At 51.0% G+C, this 14,490-nt stretch overlaps 1 protein-coding gene across 1 annotated transcript; it reads right to left on the bottom strand.

Moving 5' to 3' along the window:
- Window positions 1-3,809: 3,809 nt before the first annotated feature.
- Window positions 3,810-5,912, bottom strand: LOC149324363 (uncharacterized). The gene has a single exon (XM_089565573.1). It carries the CDS (start codon window positions 5,844-5,846, stop codon window positions 3,810-3,812), a length of 2,037 nt encoding a protein of 678 aa, XP_089421699.1. The 5' UTR covers window positions 5,847-5,912.
- Between the last annotated feature and the right edge of the window lie 8,578 nt (window positions 5,913-14,490).

The following is a 14,490-nucleotide window of genomic DNA, read 5'->3' as shown; positions in this document are numbered from 1 at the left end:
AAAAGGATGGATGGATCAGCTGTCTATGTTTCGCAGCTGTTTAATGTTTGTTTTTTTTTTCGTTGAGGGGATGGAATGTTGATGAAAGTGTTTCTACAGTCTGTTTTTTCAAGGCAATGACCAATGGGAAGTGTTTCTTTTTTCCTTCGTTAAAGAAGCCAGGTAGCAAGAGACTGATACGAAAGCAAGGATGGCACACAAAAGGGATATCCGAGGCACCTCGGGAAAATGAAATACCGGTAGCACCAAGAATGTTGAGGATTTAATGCAGAATGCACTGTTTTTATGTTAAGCTTTACTCACTCACTCCGCGCCTGAGGGCCATTGTCGTTCGCGTAACACACCGCGTGGTCATGCCGTAGTGACGTGCAATCACGTGACCACTCACGTGGTGTCTTGTGAAATGTCCTAATCGGCTGCGAGCATCCTTCCGCGCGCTCTCCACACAGCTTCTGGTGGAGCGTGAACATTTCATCGCAAACATCAAGAGCTCAAATCGCTAACGTACGGAAAGCTACGCTGATGAAACGTGTGAAAGGCAACGCGCTATTGCAGAGGACTTTTATTTGTTTCTACGCACGTCAAGAAAGAACAATGGTGATTCGTGTCGTGTAGCTAAAAATTTACCTTGTACATAGTGATAAGCTGCCTAACAACTAATTTGCCATCGGGCAGTACAGCTACAATTTGTACAGGTAACATCATCTAATGCTGCTATAATTACGTGAAATCACTGTCCAAAATGCCAAATCCTTTCTCCGGCCTGTACGTATAGCGCGAATGGCCGCTTTGAATTGCAGCTGCATGCAACATGTTAGCCAAGTGGTGCCAGGAAATTATCAGATGCGCACGAAACTAAGAAGCATTACAATTATAATATTTAATATAAAAGTATGAAAGCTCACCAGCAGGGCCATTCACATACACAATTCACATACTCCAAAAAGAGACGAGTAGACAGTGGACAGGTGCCTGTCCGTTGTCTCTCGTCTGTTTTGTGTATGTCAATTTATTGGCGCCGAGGTGATTTTTCGAAGTTTCAACCGGAGGTTTGTTGTGCAAATTGCAAGAACATTAGACACTAATTGCAGACATGATACAGACTACTTAGAAGCAATCGCATTTCCTTTCTTAAGAATGTGGTAATGTGGTTTGGAAGGCTACCAAATTTCAATTTTTATGACAGAACGTGGGATGGAATAATGTACAGGGTCCATTGTTATCAGGTGTTATTTTATTCAAGTTTAGTCGACAGAAATCTGGCTGCATTTTGGGAGTTGTATATTTGTGTAAGTCTTCTTCTTGAGGGTTTTGCACGTTCCGCATTTTTTGGTTTATGTTACCCGCTGTACTTGCGGCCTCATTAGTTCTGAAAATAATACGAGTAAATAAATAAAAATATGCGTTAATAAGAGAGGAAATCAAAGAGACAGAAACAAAACTTCTCTTATCTGGAAAAGGGAAAGACAACTTCCCCCTTTTTAAGGGACATCATCAGCACCTAAATAACCTTAACCGGATGCAATAAATAACGTGCCAGGGAATGGAGTGCATATTGCAACCGCGCAAAACGACGAGGGACGAAGAGAGGAAAGCACAGGACAAGACGCGGAACTTCAACTAAGGTTTACTACAGGAAAACCACATTTAAACAGGAATCGTAATCACACCTGATGAACAGCTGATACCATCAAATAACAAGGCACGTGGGCGCGCGTGGCACAAGTTAGCATCTAGATAGTTAAATTCCATAGTCAACCCCCAACTAGCCCGCCTTCACTTGTTACATGTGCCAGGGAAGCAAATTATGGCAGACTTTGTGCGACATTGCTTGGAACTTTTGCCTTAATGGAGTGTGATTTGCACGAAATGATTTCAGATGTGGAAGTAGGAGCGATGGCACCAAAAGGTTAGAACAGGTTCAAAATCATTTGATCTTTTGAAAGCATGACCTTTCCTGCGTAAAGTATGTGTATCAATAATGGTTATAAAATGTTCCCCTTATTGCTTTTCCTGCTTTTGATAAATGTCTGTGAGCATGCAATAAAAATAACTTATCAGAAAACGACTTTCCGAAACCTTTCCTGGGATGCGACCGTTAAAAAGCATGCTTATTTATTTCGCAACACTTCAGGCCGGCCAATTATTTCACTCCAGCAAGAGACGCATACAAAAACAAATAAAATTCACAGAAGAGCACACAATTCGTAAGGCTAGAAAAAAAATTTTTCAAGGGCGCGCTCCTTCTTGACCAAGAGTCCATGGGCCTGGCCTCCAAGAGAGCTTTGTCCACAAGTCATGTTTGGCCAGCCCGTGTAGCAGCTCGCAGAGCAGCCTCCAATAGGAGGCTCACAGGTTGAGCATGGGGGGAGCTACCATGGGTTGGGGGCATTCCCACAGGTAGTGCAAGTGGCCGCTCCACATTTTGAGTGGAGTGGAAAGTTCAAGTTATGGTTGTAGCGGTGAAGGAGGTAAGCTGAGATGTAGCAGTTTGTCTGCCGTTGCCTCCAGACCGCTGTTGTGAACGTGAATTTCTAACACCGGAACGCTCCCAGTGTTGCGCGTTCGGCCGGTGAGGTACAGAGACGCTCCCCAAGGACGGCGTCCAAGCCGGCGTCTCTCCGAGCCTGCGCGTCGTCATCGTGGAGCGCGTTGTGCGTTCGGGCCGGACAGCTACGGGAACGCTACCCGGGTTGGCGTTCAAGCCTTGCCGGCCAATCAGCCAACAGGACGCTCCTGATTGGACGAAAAGGGCGGGAGTCTGTGCCGACTCTATTTAAGGGCTCCCGTCTCCTGTGTCTGTGTCTTTTTCCTGCTGAGATACATCGTGCCATGTATCGTGCTTCTCGCTACTTGTAAATATGTAAATACATATACCTTTTTTTTCACGCTGCTCCTTAACCCCCCGTCTCTTCATTGCTCCGGCTGGTCGGCGACAGCGGACCCGCGTCCCGACGGCAACTGAGAGCCCGCGTCTCAACAACTGGATGGCAGCGCTGGGATCGAAGTCAGCTCTTCGCATCGCCTAGCAGCGTTCGCAGTTGCAAGAGCTCCCACGTTGGTGGACCCCATGATCGTGGCTCTGTGAGTGTCCGACCTTTCTTCCCTGAGGTATTTTGCCAGGCTTTTGAATTTAGCGTCAATGGTGCCAGGCTTTCTTTGGCAGTGCTGTAAGTACTGATTGTTGTACGCATTGCTAAGAAGAGATAGGGGACCGGTCGAGTGTCTGAGCGCATCATGGACCTGAAATATTTGCAAAAGCCGGATCTAATTTTGATCAGCAAAGCATTAGGGGTTGAACTTGGGAAGGCCGTGCGGAAACCGCAAATCATAGAGGCAATAATATCCTGCGGTGCGGACGATGAAGAGCTTATCGAGACATGGGAATTGATTATGGAAAGGAAAGCAGCTGAATAGAAACGGGAAGCGGCTGAGAAGGAAAGGGAAGTGGCTGAGAAGGAACAGCGCGAGCTGGAACAGAAGCAACGCGATCGCGAGCTTCAGCTTCGAGAGAAGGAGCTCGAGTTAGCACGCCGACAGCAGGAAATTGATCAAAGGAAACTGGACGCGGAGTCGAAAAGAGCCGAAGCCGGCGTCACTCAGCTACCATCCCCCAGCCCAGGAGGAAGGGAAAAAATCAAAATTAAAGATTTCATGCAACCCTTCCAGCTAGGCGAGGACATTGGTATTTTTTTGGTGAACTTTGAAAGGACATGCCAAAAAAAACAATCTTGGGAAAGATGGTGGTGGTGGTGATTTCTTTTATTCTCCCAAAACAGGGAACCAGTCCAAGGACCGGTTGCGCTGGCTTAGAGGAGGTCGGCGGGGATCCCTCGGGATGTCGCGGCCTCCACCGCGCGCTGGATAAGCCGGCGTTGGTCTGCCGGCTCGGAAGTACGCAGGAGAGACTCCCACGTCTCTGGGGTGTTTGGGTTGTTTGTGTTGTGATGTGTACAAGTCCACACCATGTGTATGAGAGTGGCTGGAGTTGAGCAGTGTTTGCACATGGGGTCTATCTGTTGCGGAAAGATCTTGCTGTATAAGAGGGGGTATGGAAAACTGCCAGTTTGTAGTTTGCGCCATTGAACGGCCTCGCGTCTTGTTAGATCACGGTGTGCGGAAGGATAGAGACATCTTTCGAGCCGGTAGTGCTGTAGTATGTCCGTGTAAGTGGTGAGTAGAGAAGCGCGTGAGATGTTAGTGTCAGAGGAAGCAGGGAGGCCGATCACACACTCTGCTCGGCAGCTGAGATCTTGGGCGAGTGTGTGCGCCTGTGCGTTTCCGCTGAGCGACTCGTGGGCTGGGGCCCAAAGAAGTAAGCGAGAGTTGGAAGAGGGTGCAGTAGAAAGGAGAATGTGTGACGCCTGGCAAGAGATACGGCCAGCATCGTAGTTGCGGATAGCCTGTTGAGAATCACTGATGACGACTTTGGTATTAGGGTCAGCTAGCGCTAGCGCAATGGCAACCTCCTCTGCTGCGGTGACTGTTTTTGCATTGCGAATGCTGCAGGCTGTGTACCAGCTGCGGTGAGGGGCGAGGGCTACCGCCACCGTCGCTGGCTTCGAGGGATGGTAAGAGGCGTCTGTATACGTGACGTCCGGACGTCCGCTGAAGCGTTTCTCGAATTGACGTGCACGGTCGGCCCGTCTCTCGGCATGGTGTTCCGGGTGCATCCGTTTGGGAATGGGAGGGATGCGGAGATTTTGGCCATATTCCGGGGTAAGTTCAGCATAACTTGGGGCCGCTCTCGGCGGGGAGATCCCAACTTGCTGCAGTACCGCTCGGCCAGCGTGTGTGAGTGAGAGCCGCTCGTATTGGGCAGTGAGGGTTGCTTCAATAAGTTCGCTCACGGTATTGGAGATTCCGAGAGCCATGAGCTTATGCGTAGCTGTGGACATGGGAAGGCCCAAGGCCGTCTTGTACGCTTTTCGGAGTGACGCCTCTAGCCGTTCGCTTTCGGCACGAGTGAGACGTAGGTAGGGTGCAGAGTAGGTGATGCGGGAGCAGATGAAGGCTTGAACGAGGCGCAGGAGGTTGGACTCTTGCATACCATGATGCTTATTGGAAACTCGCTTAAGGAGGCGTCCGATCTGTACCACCGACTGGTCGATGCGTTGGAGCGTAGTGTTGTTGCTACCGTTGGCCTGTAGGTGTAAGCCCAAGATCCTGATGTGATCTGTACGAGGGATCGGGTTACCTTGCACCTGGAGGTTGATCTCAGGATGTATATTTGGAGGGCGTCGTCCCGGGGACGGGATGATTATATACTCTGACTTTGTCGCCGAGCAGGTGAGACCAATTGTCATGAGGTAATCTCCGATCCGTTTGATTGCGGTCTGGAGAGTCTCCTCTATCTGGCCGTCACTGCCGTGCGTGATCCAAAGTGTGAGGTCGTCAGCATAAATGCTGTGGTGCAGGTGAAGGATATCGGCGAGTAGCTTGGGAAGGCCTATTAGTGCAACGTTAAAAAGCATCGGCGAAAGCACGGAGACCTGGGGCGTGCCACGGTTTCCTGGAGAGATGATGGAAGGATCTCCCGTCCCGGTGTTTAGTTGTACTGTGCGGTCGGAGAGGAAATCTCGGACGTACGCATACGTGCGATGTCCGACACCGAGAGCCTGAAGTTGTTGAAGGATCGCTTCATGAAGGACGTTGTCGAATGCCTTGGCAACATCGAGGCCGACGATGACTTTCGTGTCTAGTGTACGTTTCATGACCACCTGATGATGGAGAAGAAGCATAATGTCCGTGGCCGTTAAATGAGAGCGGAAGCCGAACATTGTGTCTGATAGTAGATGGTTGTCCTCGAGGTATCTCAAGAGTCTGGTGTGGATAACGTGTTCCATCAGCTTCCCAACGCAGGACGTGAGAGAGATGGGGCGGAGGTTGGCCAAGGTTGGTGGTTTTCCCGGCTTGGGGATGTAGACTAGATTCGAGCATTTCCACTCCTGAGGGATGGTACCGCTGGCCCAACCTTCTTGAAGATAGTCGGTAAGAGCATGAATGGATGCGTCGTCCAGGTTCCTAAGCATTTTATTTGAAATGCGGTCGTGACCGGCCGCTGAAGTCGTCTTGAGGCGACTTAGTTCTGCTCGGACCTCCGCAAGAGTGATTGGAGCGTCTAGGCCGGGATTGTCAGCGCCCTGATAGAAGGGGAGGTTGGTTGCTGGTTCGGGGCGGATGTAAGTATTTATAAGCTCTTGTTTGAGCTCGTCTGGCGTGCCAGGATACTGGTGGAAGATTCGCTCGAGCTGTTGGCGTGTTTGGAGTTTGCCTCCAGCTGGGTCGAGTAAATGTCGAAGGAGGTTCCACGTGTTACGAGTGTTTGGAGTCTTGTTCATCTGGTCACAAGTGTTGTACCAGCTCTGTCGAGTGAGTTCGATTGCATAGTTCTCGATATTCGTGTGTGCGCGCGCCAGTCTACGTCGGATATCGCGGTCCCATTTCCGAGTGGCAAGTAGAGCTTCGAGCGACTTCTTGCGCTCCCATAGATGGGCGTAGTAGCGGTCGCAGTGGGGAACTGTGTCCTCTAACTCGACAGATTTTGTGGCGTCGGCCACTTGTTTGACAATTTCGGTTGTCCACGCCTTGATGTTAGTAATAGTGGGATGTTTGTCATGCTGTTCCCTGTGCATCCGGAAAGAGTCCCAGTTAATCACCTGAGCCTTCCGCGTACGTTGCCTGGTGGGCTCATGTATGACAATCTCGAGCACAAAGTGATCACTCCCGAAATTTTCGTGAGTGTGGCACCAAGTAGCTTTAACTGCGGAGGTCGTAAAGGCAAGATCCGGAGTTGTATCTCGGTGTAGGCCCGTACCTTGTCTAGTGGGGTAGGAGACGTCCGTGATGAGGGTCAGCTGATGCGTATGCCAGTCATTCCAAAGGCGTCGGCCTTTAGTCGAGTCGTAGTGGTAGCCCCAAGCACGGTGATGAGCGTTGAAGTCACCGAGGATGAGGAGGGGTTGTCCTTGCGCTAGCTGCTGGGCTTTGAGGAAAAGAGGACCGAAAATATCCTTACGGGCTCGGGGAGGACTATAGACATTAATTACAAACAGACTGGTGCGACGCTTGCGCGAGGGCCGAGGTAATATTTCTAAGAAGACGTGTTCGGGGAAAGTTGGATTTAAATTGTGTTGGAGGACAGTGAGATTACGTTTGACGAGAGTGGCTAATCGAGGCTTTGCTCGTTCCGATATGTATGTAGTGTAACCGGCAAGTTGCGTGTTCTTGTCGCATTCCTGTAGGGCTATTAGTTCGGGGCGATCACTCGCGGTGAGGAACTGCTCGAGGACCGGACGCTTACGCGCGAACCCGCGACAGTTCCACTGCCAGATGGTGGTGTTACCCGAGCTGTTCGCCATGATTAGGCTGGGAAAGCTGTGGGGTTGGAGCGCGTGTTGGCGCAGGGGCCGCGGGTACCACAGCAGCGAGAAGTTTGCCCTGTGCTTCTATAGTTTTGCTCAGAATCTCAAATTGTCCTGTGACTTGTGAGCCGATTGTGTGGAGTGAGCGTTCGATGTGTGCTTCTAAAGCTGTGATGAGAGTTTGACTGAGGGCGCAGCTTTCCTCAATTTTGACAAAACGCGCCTGCCAACCATCCGTGGGGGAGTCAGTGTCGGGCGTTGCTTTGGGTTTTTGTGCGGATCGGTTGGGGGCAGCGATATCCATAGGTACTGTTTCAGGTGATCCCTGCGGATACGGGGGAGTGATTGTGGCCGTTAGCTTTTCGAGAGCCTCTACTCTGAGTATCAGTTGTTGGATGACTGCTGTCAGTTCCATAATTGCTTTGTGTGTGTCTGGAGTAGTGGGAGTCCCTCCCTGCGTACTCACCGGTTCATGACGTTCTCGTAGATCGGGTAGTGATGGTGGTAGCCCAGGTGGCTGTTGCAGAGGCTGAGAAGAGGCCCGTGTCTGCTGGACGACTGCAGGTGGCCGGGGCCTGGTCCGGGAGGTATCCTGAACCCCATCCGTGGAGCGGGAGACTTGAGTGGCGGAAAAGAACTCGAGCGGTCTCGGGGCTGCCGTTGCTGGCTATCTGAGCGTTACCGGTCCCATCGGCTGATGTGCTGGAGCGTGGCCCGCATGGCGGTCTCTTGAGACTTGAGTTTATCTGCCTCTGCTTTTTGGATTTTCTCCCACTTCCTGCGCTTGACTTCGTAAGGAGTCCTGAAGATTTCCCTGCAGCGACTATCGCCCGTGAGATGTTCCTTGCCACACTGGCGGCAGATTGGTTTGCACGTGTGGTCTTTGGTAGGATTGGATAGTCCGCAACCTCTACATTTAGTAGTTGGGCTTGCGCAAACGTCGGCTCGATGACCGAGCTCACCACAGCGATAGCACACCTCGTATTTCTTCTTGAATAAGTTGCACCTATGGCGACTATTGCAGAAGTAGACCCAGGTAGGCACTTGGGGCTGAGCGAACGTGATGAGTACAGCGGTGGTGTTCCCGAGCCGCCGAAAATCCACAATGGGTGGGTTACGGTTGTCTTGCAACTCTGTTTGAATTGTATTTCGATCCAGTCGGAGATCGACGCCACGAATCACACCGCGGCTCGAACTATCATCTGGAGCGCAGTAGACGGATATCTCATACGCCTTGTTGTCGACGGTGATCTCTTTGAGTTGCATGACCCGTTCAGCTCTTTCGACGACTGGGGTGCAGTACGCGAAAGTATTCTGAATCAGGTTAGCTTGTATTAGGTCTTCGTGACGAACAGCGTCCCTGGTGAAGTGAGTAGCCGTGCAGATCGCTTCCAGTAGTTGGTAGGTTGTAATCTTGGACAGTAGCAGTCCGCCGCGTGGGCGCACAATCAGCTTGAGAGCGTTGCTGGGTAAGCGAGGCTGGTTCGAAGCTACAGATTTCTTGGCTAGTAGGCGTCCTCGCTGCCGAGGCGTGAGTTCAGCTGTCATCTTGTTCACACGCAGCCCATTGGTGATTTGGGACGCTTGGCTCGGTCCCGCTTTGTCTCCAAGGAAATCGGGCACGGATGGCCTTGATGTTGTTCGCGCTTCCCGGAGCTTGTTAACTTTAGTCAACCAATCACTGGCTGCTAATTCTTCTTGAGAAATTGGGATGCCTTCTGCGGTGACCTTCATGACGAACTACGGCGCGCGGGCACGGTCCACGACGCGGCCCAGCTGGCGAACGCTGCTGCGACGCAGGTGGCGAACGCCACTGCGACGCGGAGCTCCGTGTTCTTCGGCGCTGCGCGGTAGGCCTAGTGAGGCATCTGGCTTGGTCGCAGGGAAAAGATGACCTAAAATGGTCAAAATTCGTCGTGCGTACTTCTGGTTGGTGTCCCTGGATTCCTCTCCTCTTCAGGAAACCCGTGATCTCGATGAAATTATACCAGGATCTCACTGTCTAGGGTGAAGACACGAAATCAGCGGAGCTCATCTGGAGTGCTTCCGTTGTCACTCGCGCTCGTCCTCCCTCCACCGAAGCGTGCGGGCTCACCGTCTCGAAGTCCATGAAGACAGCGACTGCGCGCTTGTCCGGAAGCGCTTGAAAGGCAGCTGTCAACATCAACAGGCTATTGGGGAAAGACGGGTGGCCACAGGAACTATTGACCCTGTTGCCGTGTAAGGTAGCGGACACGATCGGGAGACTGAATGCGGAAGAATCGGAGGACTATGAGACCGTGAAGGCAAGCCTCCTAAAGAAGTACCGCCTGTCTGCCGAGGCTTTTCGCCAGCGTTTCAGAAAAGCCACTAAGTGTAAAGAAGAGTCTTACCTCGAGTTTGGTTATAACTTGAAAACAAACTTAGTGGAGTGGTTAAAGAGCGCAGGCGTTCACGCGGACGCAGGGCAGATCATGGAATGCATGTGTCTAGAGCAGTTTTATGACACAATTCCGGATCCAATGCGTTGGTGGATTCTCGACAGGGCCGAGGTAAACACTTTTGAGAAGGCTGCTGAACTCGCGGAAGAGTATGCGTCACGCCGCGTGTTGCTTGAAAGTCGTGGTACAAGCAACAGGTACAAGCAACGGTACCCCGCTAGGCATAGAGCAGACGAAACAGGCGCGAAGCCAGTTTTTAAGAATGCCGGAGCAGTAAAGGGGGACGACCGTCCAAAAGGAGAGGCGGACGCTAAAGTCCGAAGTGATAAAAGGGGGCAGCGCTCCCATCTGTGTGTCAGCGACCAGCCTAGGAACCCCGCTTGGTCAGCTGAGGACACAACCGTTGCTCAGGGAAGTAACGGCAGGGAAGGTTTAAACCCAGAAGCAGATGCTGCTTTTAACAGTGAGTCAGTTATCTCTCAGGAAGAGAGTAGTGAGCTCACAGGCCAGCGCAGTGAAGGATTCAAAGGAGACCCTCCTTCGATGCGGCTGGTGAGCAATAGTAGGCGATTATTGGACACACTTTGCTGTAATCAGAGTGACCGCGAGTCACCTGAGTGCGTCGCTGAAACTCCAGGCCAGAACGCAACATTAGCCAATGAGTGTGGTTCAGATAGAGTTGCGGGCCAGGTAGTTAGTTTCATGGGGTCGGATAGCAATCCTCAGGAGAGCAGGTTGCTAGACTCAGCGGAAAGTAAAGTGCAGTCGGAACAATTTGAGGTTACGACGTGCCGTGACTCATCGAAAGCGCGAGCCGATAGTTCAAATCCAAATGGGAAAGGTGGCTCGGTGCTGAGTCAAAAAGCGGATGTGAAGGGTGAGGGCACCACGAGAAAGGGAGGTGTGCAAGAAAGAACTGCTAGGGCAGTTTCCGAAAAGCGGCTGCGTGCAAGGAGAGCCAAGCCAAGTGGTAGTCCACAGAGAAAGGACAAAGGACGGGCCAAAAATGTCATAAGGGTGAAGGCACGTCAACATTGTAATCGTGCAAGACTTTCACCACGGCACTCCAGATGCGATAGGCACCGCACGCAGGCCAAACTGACTAGATGGGTTCAAAGAAAGCGAATGCCGCCTGCTCCATTGTGGCGACACTGCAGAAGTTTTTGCACGAGGAGTGAAACGCGCAGTGAGCCACAAAGCAGCGCGCACTGCTACCGCGTGAAAGAATCCTGGGAAAAAAAAGGAAAGGAAGGGTGTTCAGGTACTGAGAAAGGAAGGCACCCAGGAATTTTTTTCATATTCGATCTTTCCCCCTCTCGCATTCAACTTTTTATGTGCTGCTCAGGCGTTGGAGACGCGCGGCCGAGGGCGGAACGAATCATTGTCGTGTGGCGTCTGGAGCTCGCAGGGGTCAGCGCCCACTTAAGAACTTCGGTTTTTGTCGTGTACCGCCTGCTAAAGCTACTGTCGGTCAGCGACCAAGCAGGGCGCGACTGAAGAATAGAAGCGAGTACCTTCCTTGAATCTAAGCATGGTTTTCAAACGGATTGGATCTCGCATTTATACTTCTGTACATTGTCAGTTTGAGGTTTAGTCCTTTCTCACTCTAAAGGAAGCCCTCAAGAAGGATTCCGTGTTAAAGTCCCCGGATTATACAAAACAGTTCATAATCCAGTGTGACGCGAGCAACAGGGGAATGGGTGCTGTGCTTTGCCAGACAGATGATCAAGGTAACGAACACCCAATCCTTTATGTAAGCAGGAAGCTCACTGCCAGGGAAGAAGCATACAGCGCTTCTGAAAAGGAATGCGCGTGCCTGGTGTGGGCGATACAAAAACTTGCCTGCTACGTGTCTGGTACGAAGTTCATCGTACAAACGGACCACTGTCCTCTAACCTGGCTAGAACGCATGTGGGGCAAAAATGGTCGCCTCCTGCGCTGGAGCCTTGCTCTGCAGCAATTCAGCTTCGAGGTTCAGTACAAAAAAGGAAAGGCAAACGCCAACGCAGATGGCTTAAGCCGATGCTTCTGAAAAGGGAAAGGAATAGAAGGGATTTGGACGGGCTGTTACTTTTTTTTCTGTTTTGTAGTCTTCTTTTCTTCTACTCGCGAAGTAGTCTGTGATGCGACGGTGCACTCGCGATTGAACCTGTCGCCTGTCAGCGAAATTGTTGGTAAGATAGAAGCCTGGCAGATCCCTAGGGAGATGGAAGGGCATTTGCTGGCTGCTGTTGTGTCCGGTCCAGACCACCTCCCTTCCAGACCTGAAGAGACCGGTTGGCGAGCAGATGACGGCCGGCGGACAAAGACTAAGCCCCGACCTCGGCACTTCGCGAAGTGGCTGCGGACCTCTTCCCTTCGTGCACGATTTTCCGGGCGGGGGCGAGCTGTTGTGAACGTGAATTTCTAACACCGGAACGCTCCCAGTGTTGCGCGTTCGGCCGGTGAGCTACAGAGACTCTCCCCAAGGACGGCGTCCAAGCCGGCGTCTCTCCGAGCCTGCGCGTCGTCATCGTGGAGCGCGTTGTGCGTTCGGGCCGGACAGCTACGGGAACGCTACCCGGGTTGGCGTTCAAGCCTTGCCGGCCAATCAGCCAACAGGACGCTCCTGATTGGACGAAAAGGGGCGGGAGTCTGTGCCGACTCTATTTAAGGGCTCCCGTCTCCTGTGTCTGTGTCTTTTTCCTGCTGAGATACATCGTGCCATGTATCGTGCTTCTCGCTACTTGTAAATATGTAGATACATATACCTTATATATATACCTTATATATATGTAAATACATATATACATATACATATAGAAAAGGGGCCCTTGTGGAGTATCTCGGTTGGCGGAGGAGAATCGAAGAATGGAGGTGATATACTGCTGAGTTGGATCTGGGCCGTACGTTGTGTTAACAAGGCTTGATTGTACCGCCTTTTTGCGCATCCCGCAACGCGTGGTAGCTACGGTGCGAAGGATTTAGTCGTGGCTAATATTCTCGAAGGCTTTTTCAATTTCCATTAGGATGTCCATTTGAACAATTAACTGACCTAATTATAAATTAAATCAATTTTTAAATACTTCTTGCGTTCATAGGTAATTCAATGAAATTGACGAATTAATAAATAATTGTTTATTCTGAAACAGTTAATTTATTAAATGAATTGCTCCTTTCGTGTGCTTACTAGACGCTCTAGCAACGGGACCCACTTCTTCGGATGCGGTAGAACCGAATTTAGAGCGAAAACACGAGTCATAAATGACAAACACATAAGGAAACGAGCACTACCGACATGATCGGCAGCAGTAAGAGAAATGCTTTTGCATTACTGCACCTAATCACACTTAAGTGTGCCCCTGGAATTTTTCTGTACCTCGGCATATCGCGAAATACAAATGCCGTAATAGCGGTCCCTTTATCTCCTGTTGCGCAGTGGTAACCGCCCCGTCAATTTTTAGCCCTTTCAACAATGATCCCAGGTTGCAGTCAAATTGTCATACATATGTGCGAAGGAAGAGGCATGAGATGTGAAGTAGTTAATGGACTGATGACGTGCGCAGGTGACTGGCTATCCTTCCTGGGTTTTGGTGGGGATTTGACAATAACGTGCCTAATTCGAGTTCGTGCTACAAAAAATGAAAAAAGAAGAAACGAATCGTGTTAGGCATATTGATTCAACACAATATTGTTAGTTCTTCCCAAACTACATGCTTTGTGGGTAGTTTCGCGTATGCATATCTGAGTTTTTTCACTGGTTGTGTGCAAGAAACATGGGTGTCTGAGCTATCGTTGCAGTTTTATATTATTTTTTGAATAATATAACGCTGGTTCCATGTCGCTGGTTCCATGTCGGCCTGGTTCCATGTCGGCCTCGCGGTGTCACAAAATTCGGCGCATTTTAGGAACAAACAAAGAAAAACCGCCGCGCGCACGGCGTCTCGCCGGCGCGAGCCCGACGGGGGAGAGGGAAAGCCCCCGCCGAGCGCGTGCCTCTCTCTCCACCGCCGCGGCGTGCGCCGAGGAAATGAGTCATCCCCGCCGATTATTCTCGAACATGCGAGTCGGTTCTACAGCTGACGGGGGGAAGAGGGGGAAGCCTTGCGTGCGCTAAGACATGTCCCCCTCCTCTGCACTCGGGCGTCGGTGACGCCGCCACGACGGCGCCACGCTAGAACACGCTGGAACCTTCGCGAAACGACTCCTGACTCTGACCAATGGGGACGCGCGGCCAGTGAGAAGAGAGAACGGAAACAGCACTGCAAATGCTGCGTGTATGTGCGCGCCTACTTTGGCGCGTACAACGAACAGACGGGAGAGCGAGCCTATAAAAGAAGGCGTCGACCGCTGTCAATTAGTCCGGACCGCCGTTTAAGCTTCATCGAAGCGCGCCCGTTCGACTCCCGGGGAAACACCACTCGGCCAGCATCGGACCAACGAGGCAACGGTCGCCAGTCTGCGGGACGGCATCGTCGTGGAACTCCGGTCGTCGGACTGCCGCAGTGCCCGGTGAACAAATTGTGTTTTGTTTGTTTACCTCTCTCTCTTGTGTTAGTGCACTTTAGGTGCAATATTGCCTTTGAATTGTATTCTCTCTCGAGTTTAACTTTGCACTAGTTGCATTGTGTTGCTAATCACTTTCTCTTTGTACTAGTGTTTGTGAAACCCTCTGTATCGTCTCAATTGCTGTATAAACTTTGTTTTGTTTTGTGAACCTTTGGCTC

Source organism: Amblyomma mixtum, unplaced genomic scaffold, assembly GCF_055824585.1.
Source record: "Amblyomma mixtum isolate Tamu unplaced genomic scaffold, ASM5582458v1 scaffold_46, whole genome shotgun sequence".
In the NCBI taxonomy this organism is placed as follows: Eukaryota; Metazoa; Arthropoda; class Arachnida; order Ixodida; family Ixodidae; genus Amblyomma; species Amblyomma mixtum.
The sequence above is the reverse complement of the archived record's forward strand: the minus strand, read 5'-3'. Positions and strand labels throughout refer to the sequence as shown.

Bases quoted from the DNA above. Each gene is read 5' to 3' on its own strand.
- LOC149324363 (XM_089565573.1), bottom strand. From the start codon at position 5,846: ATGGAACACGTTATCCACACCAGACTCTTGAGATACCTCGAGGACAAC.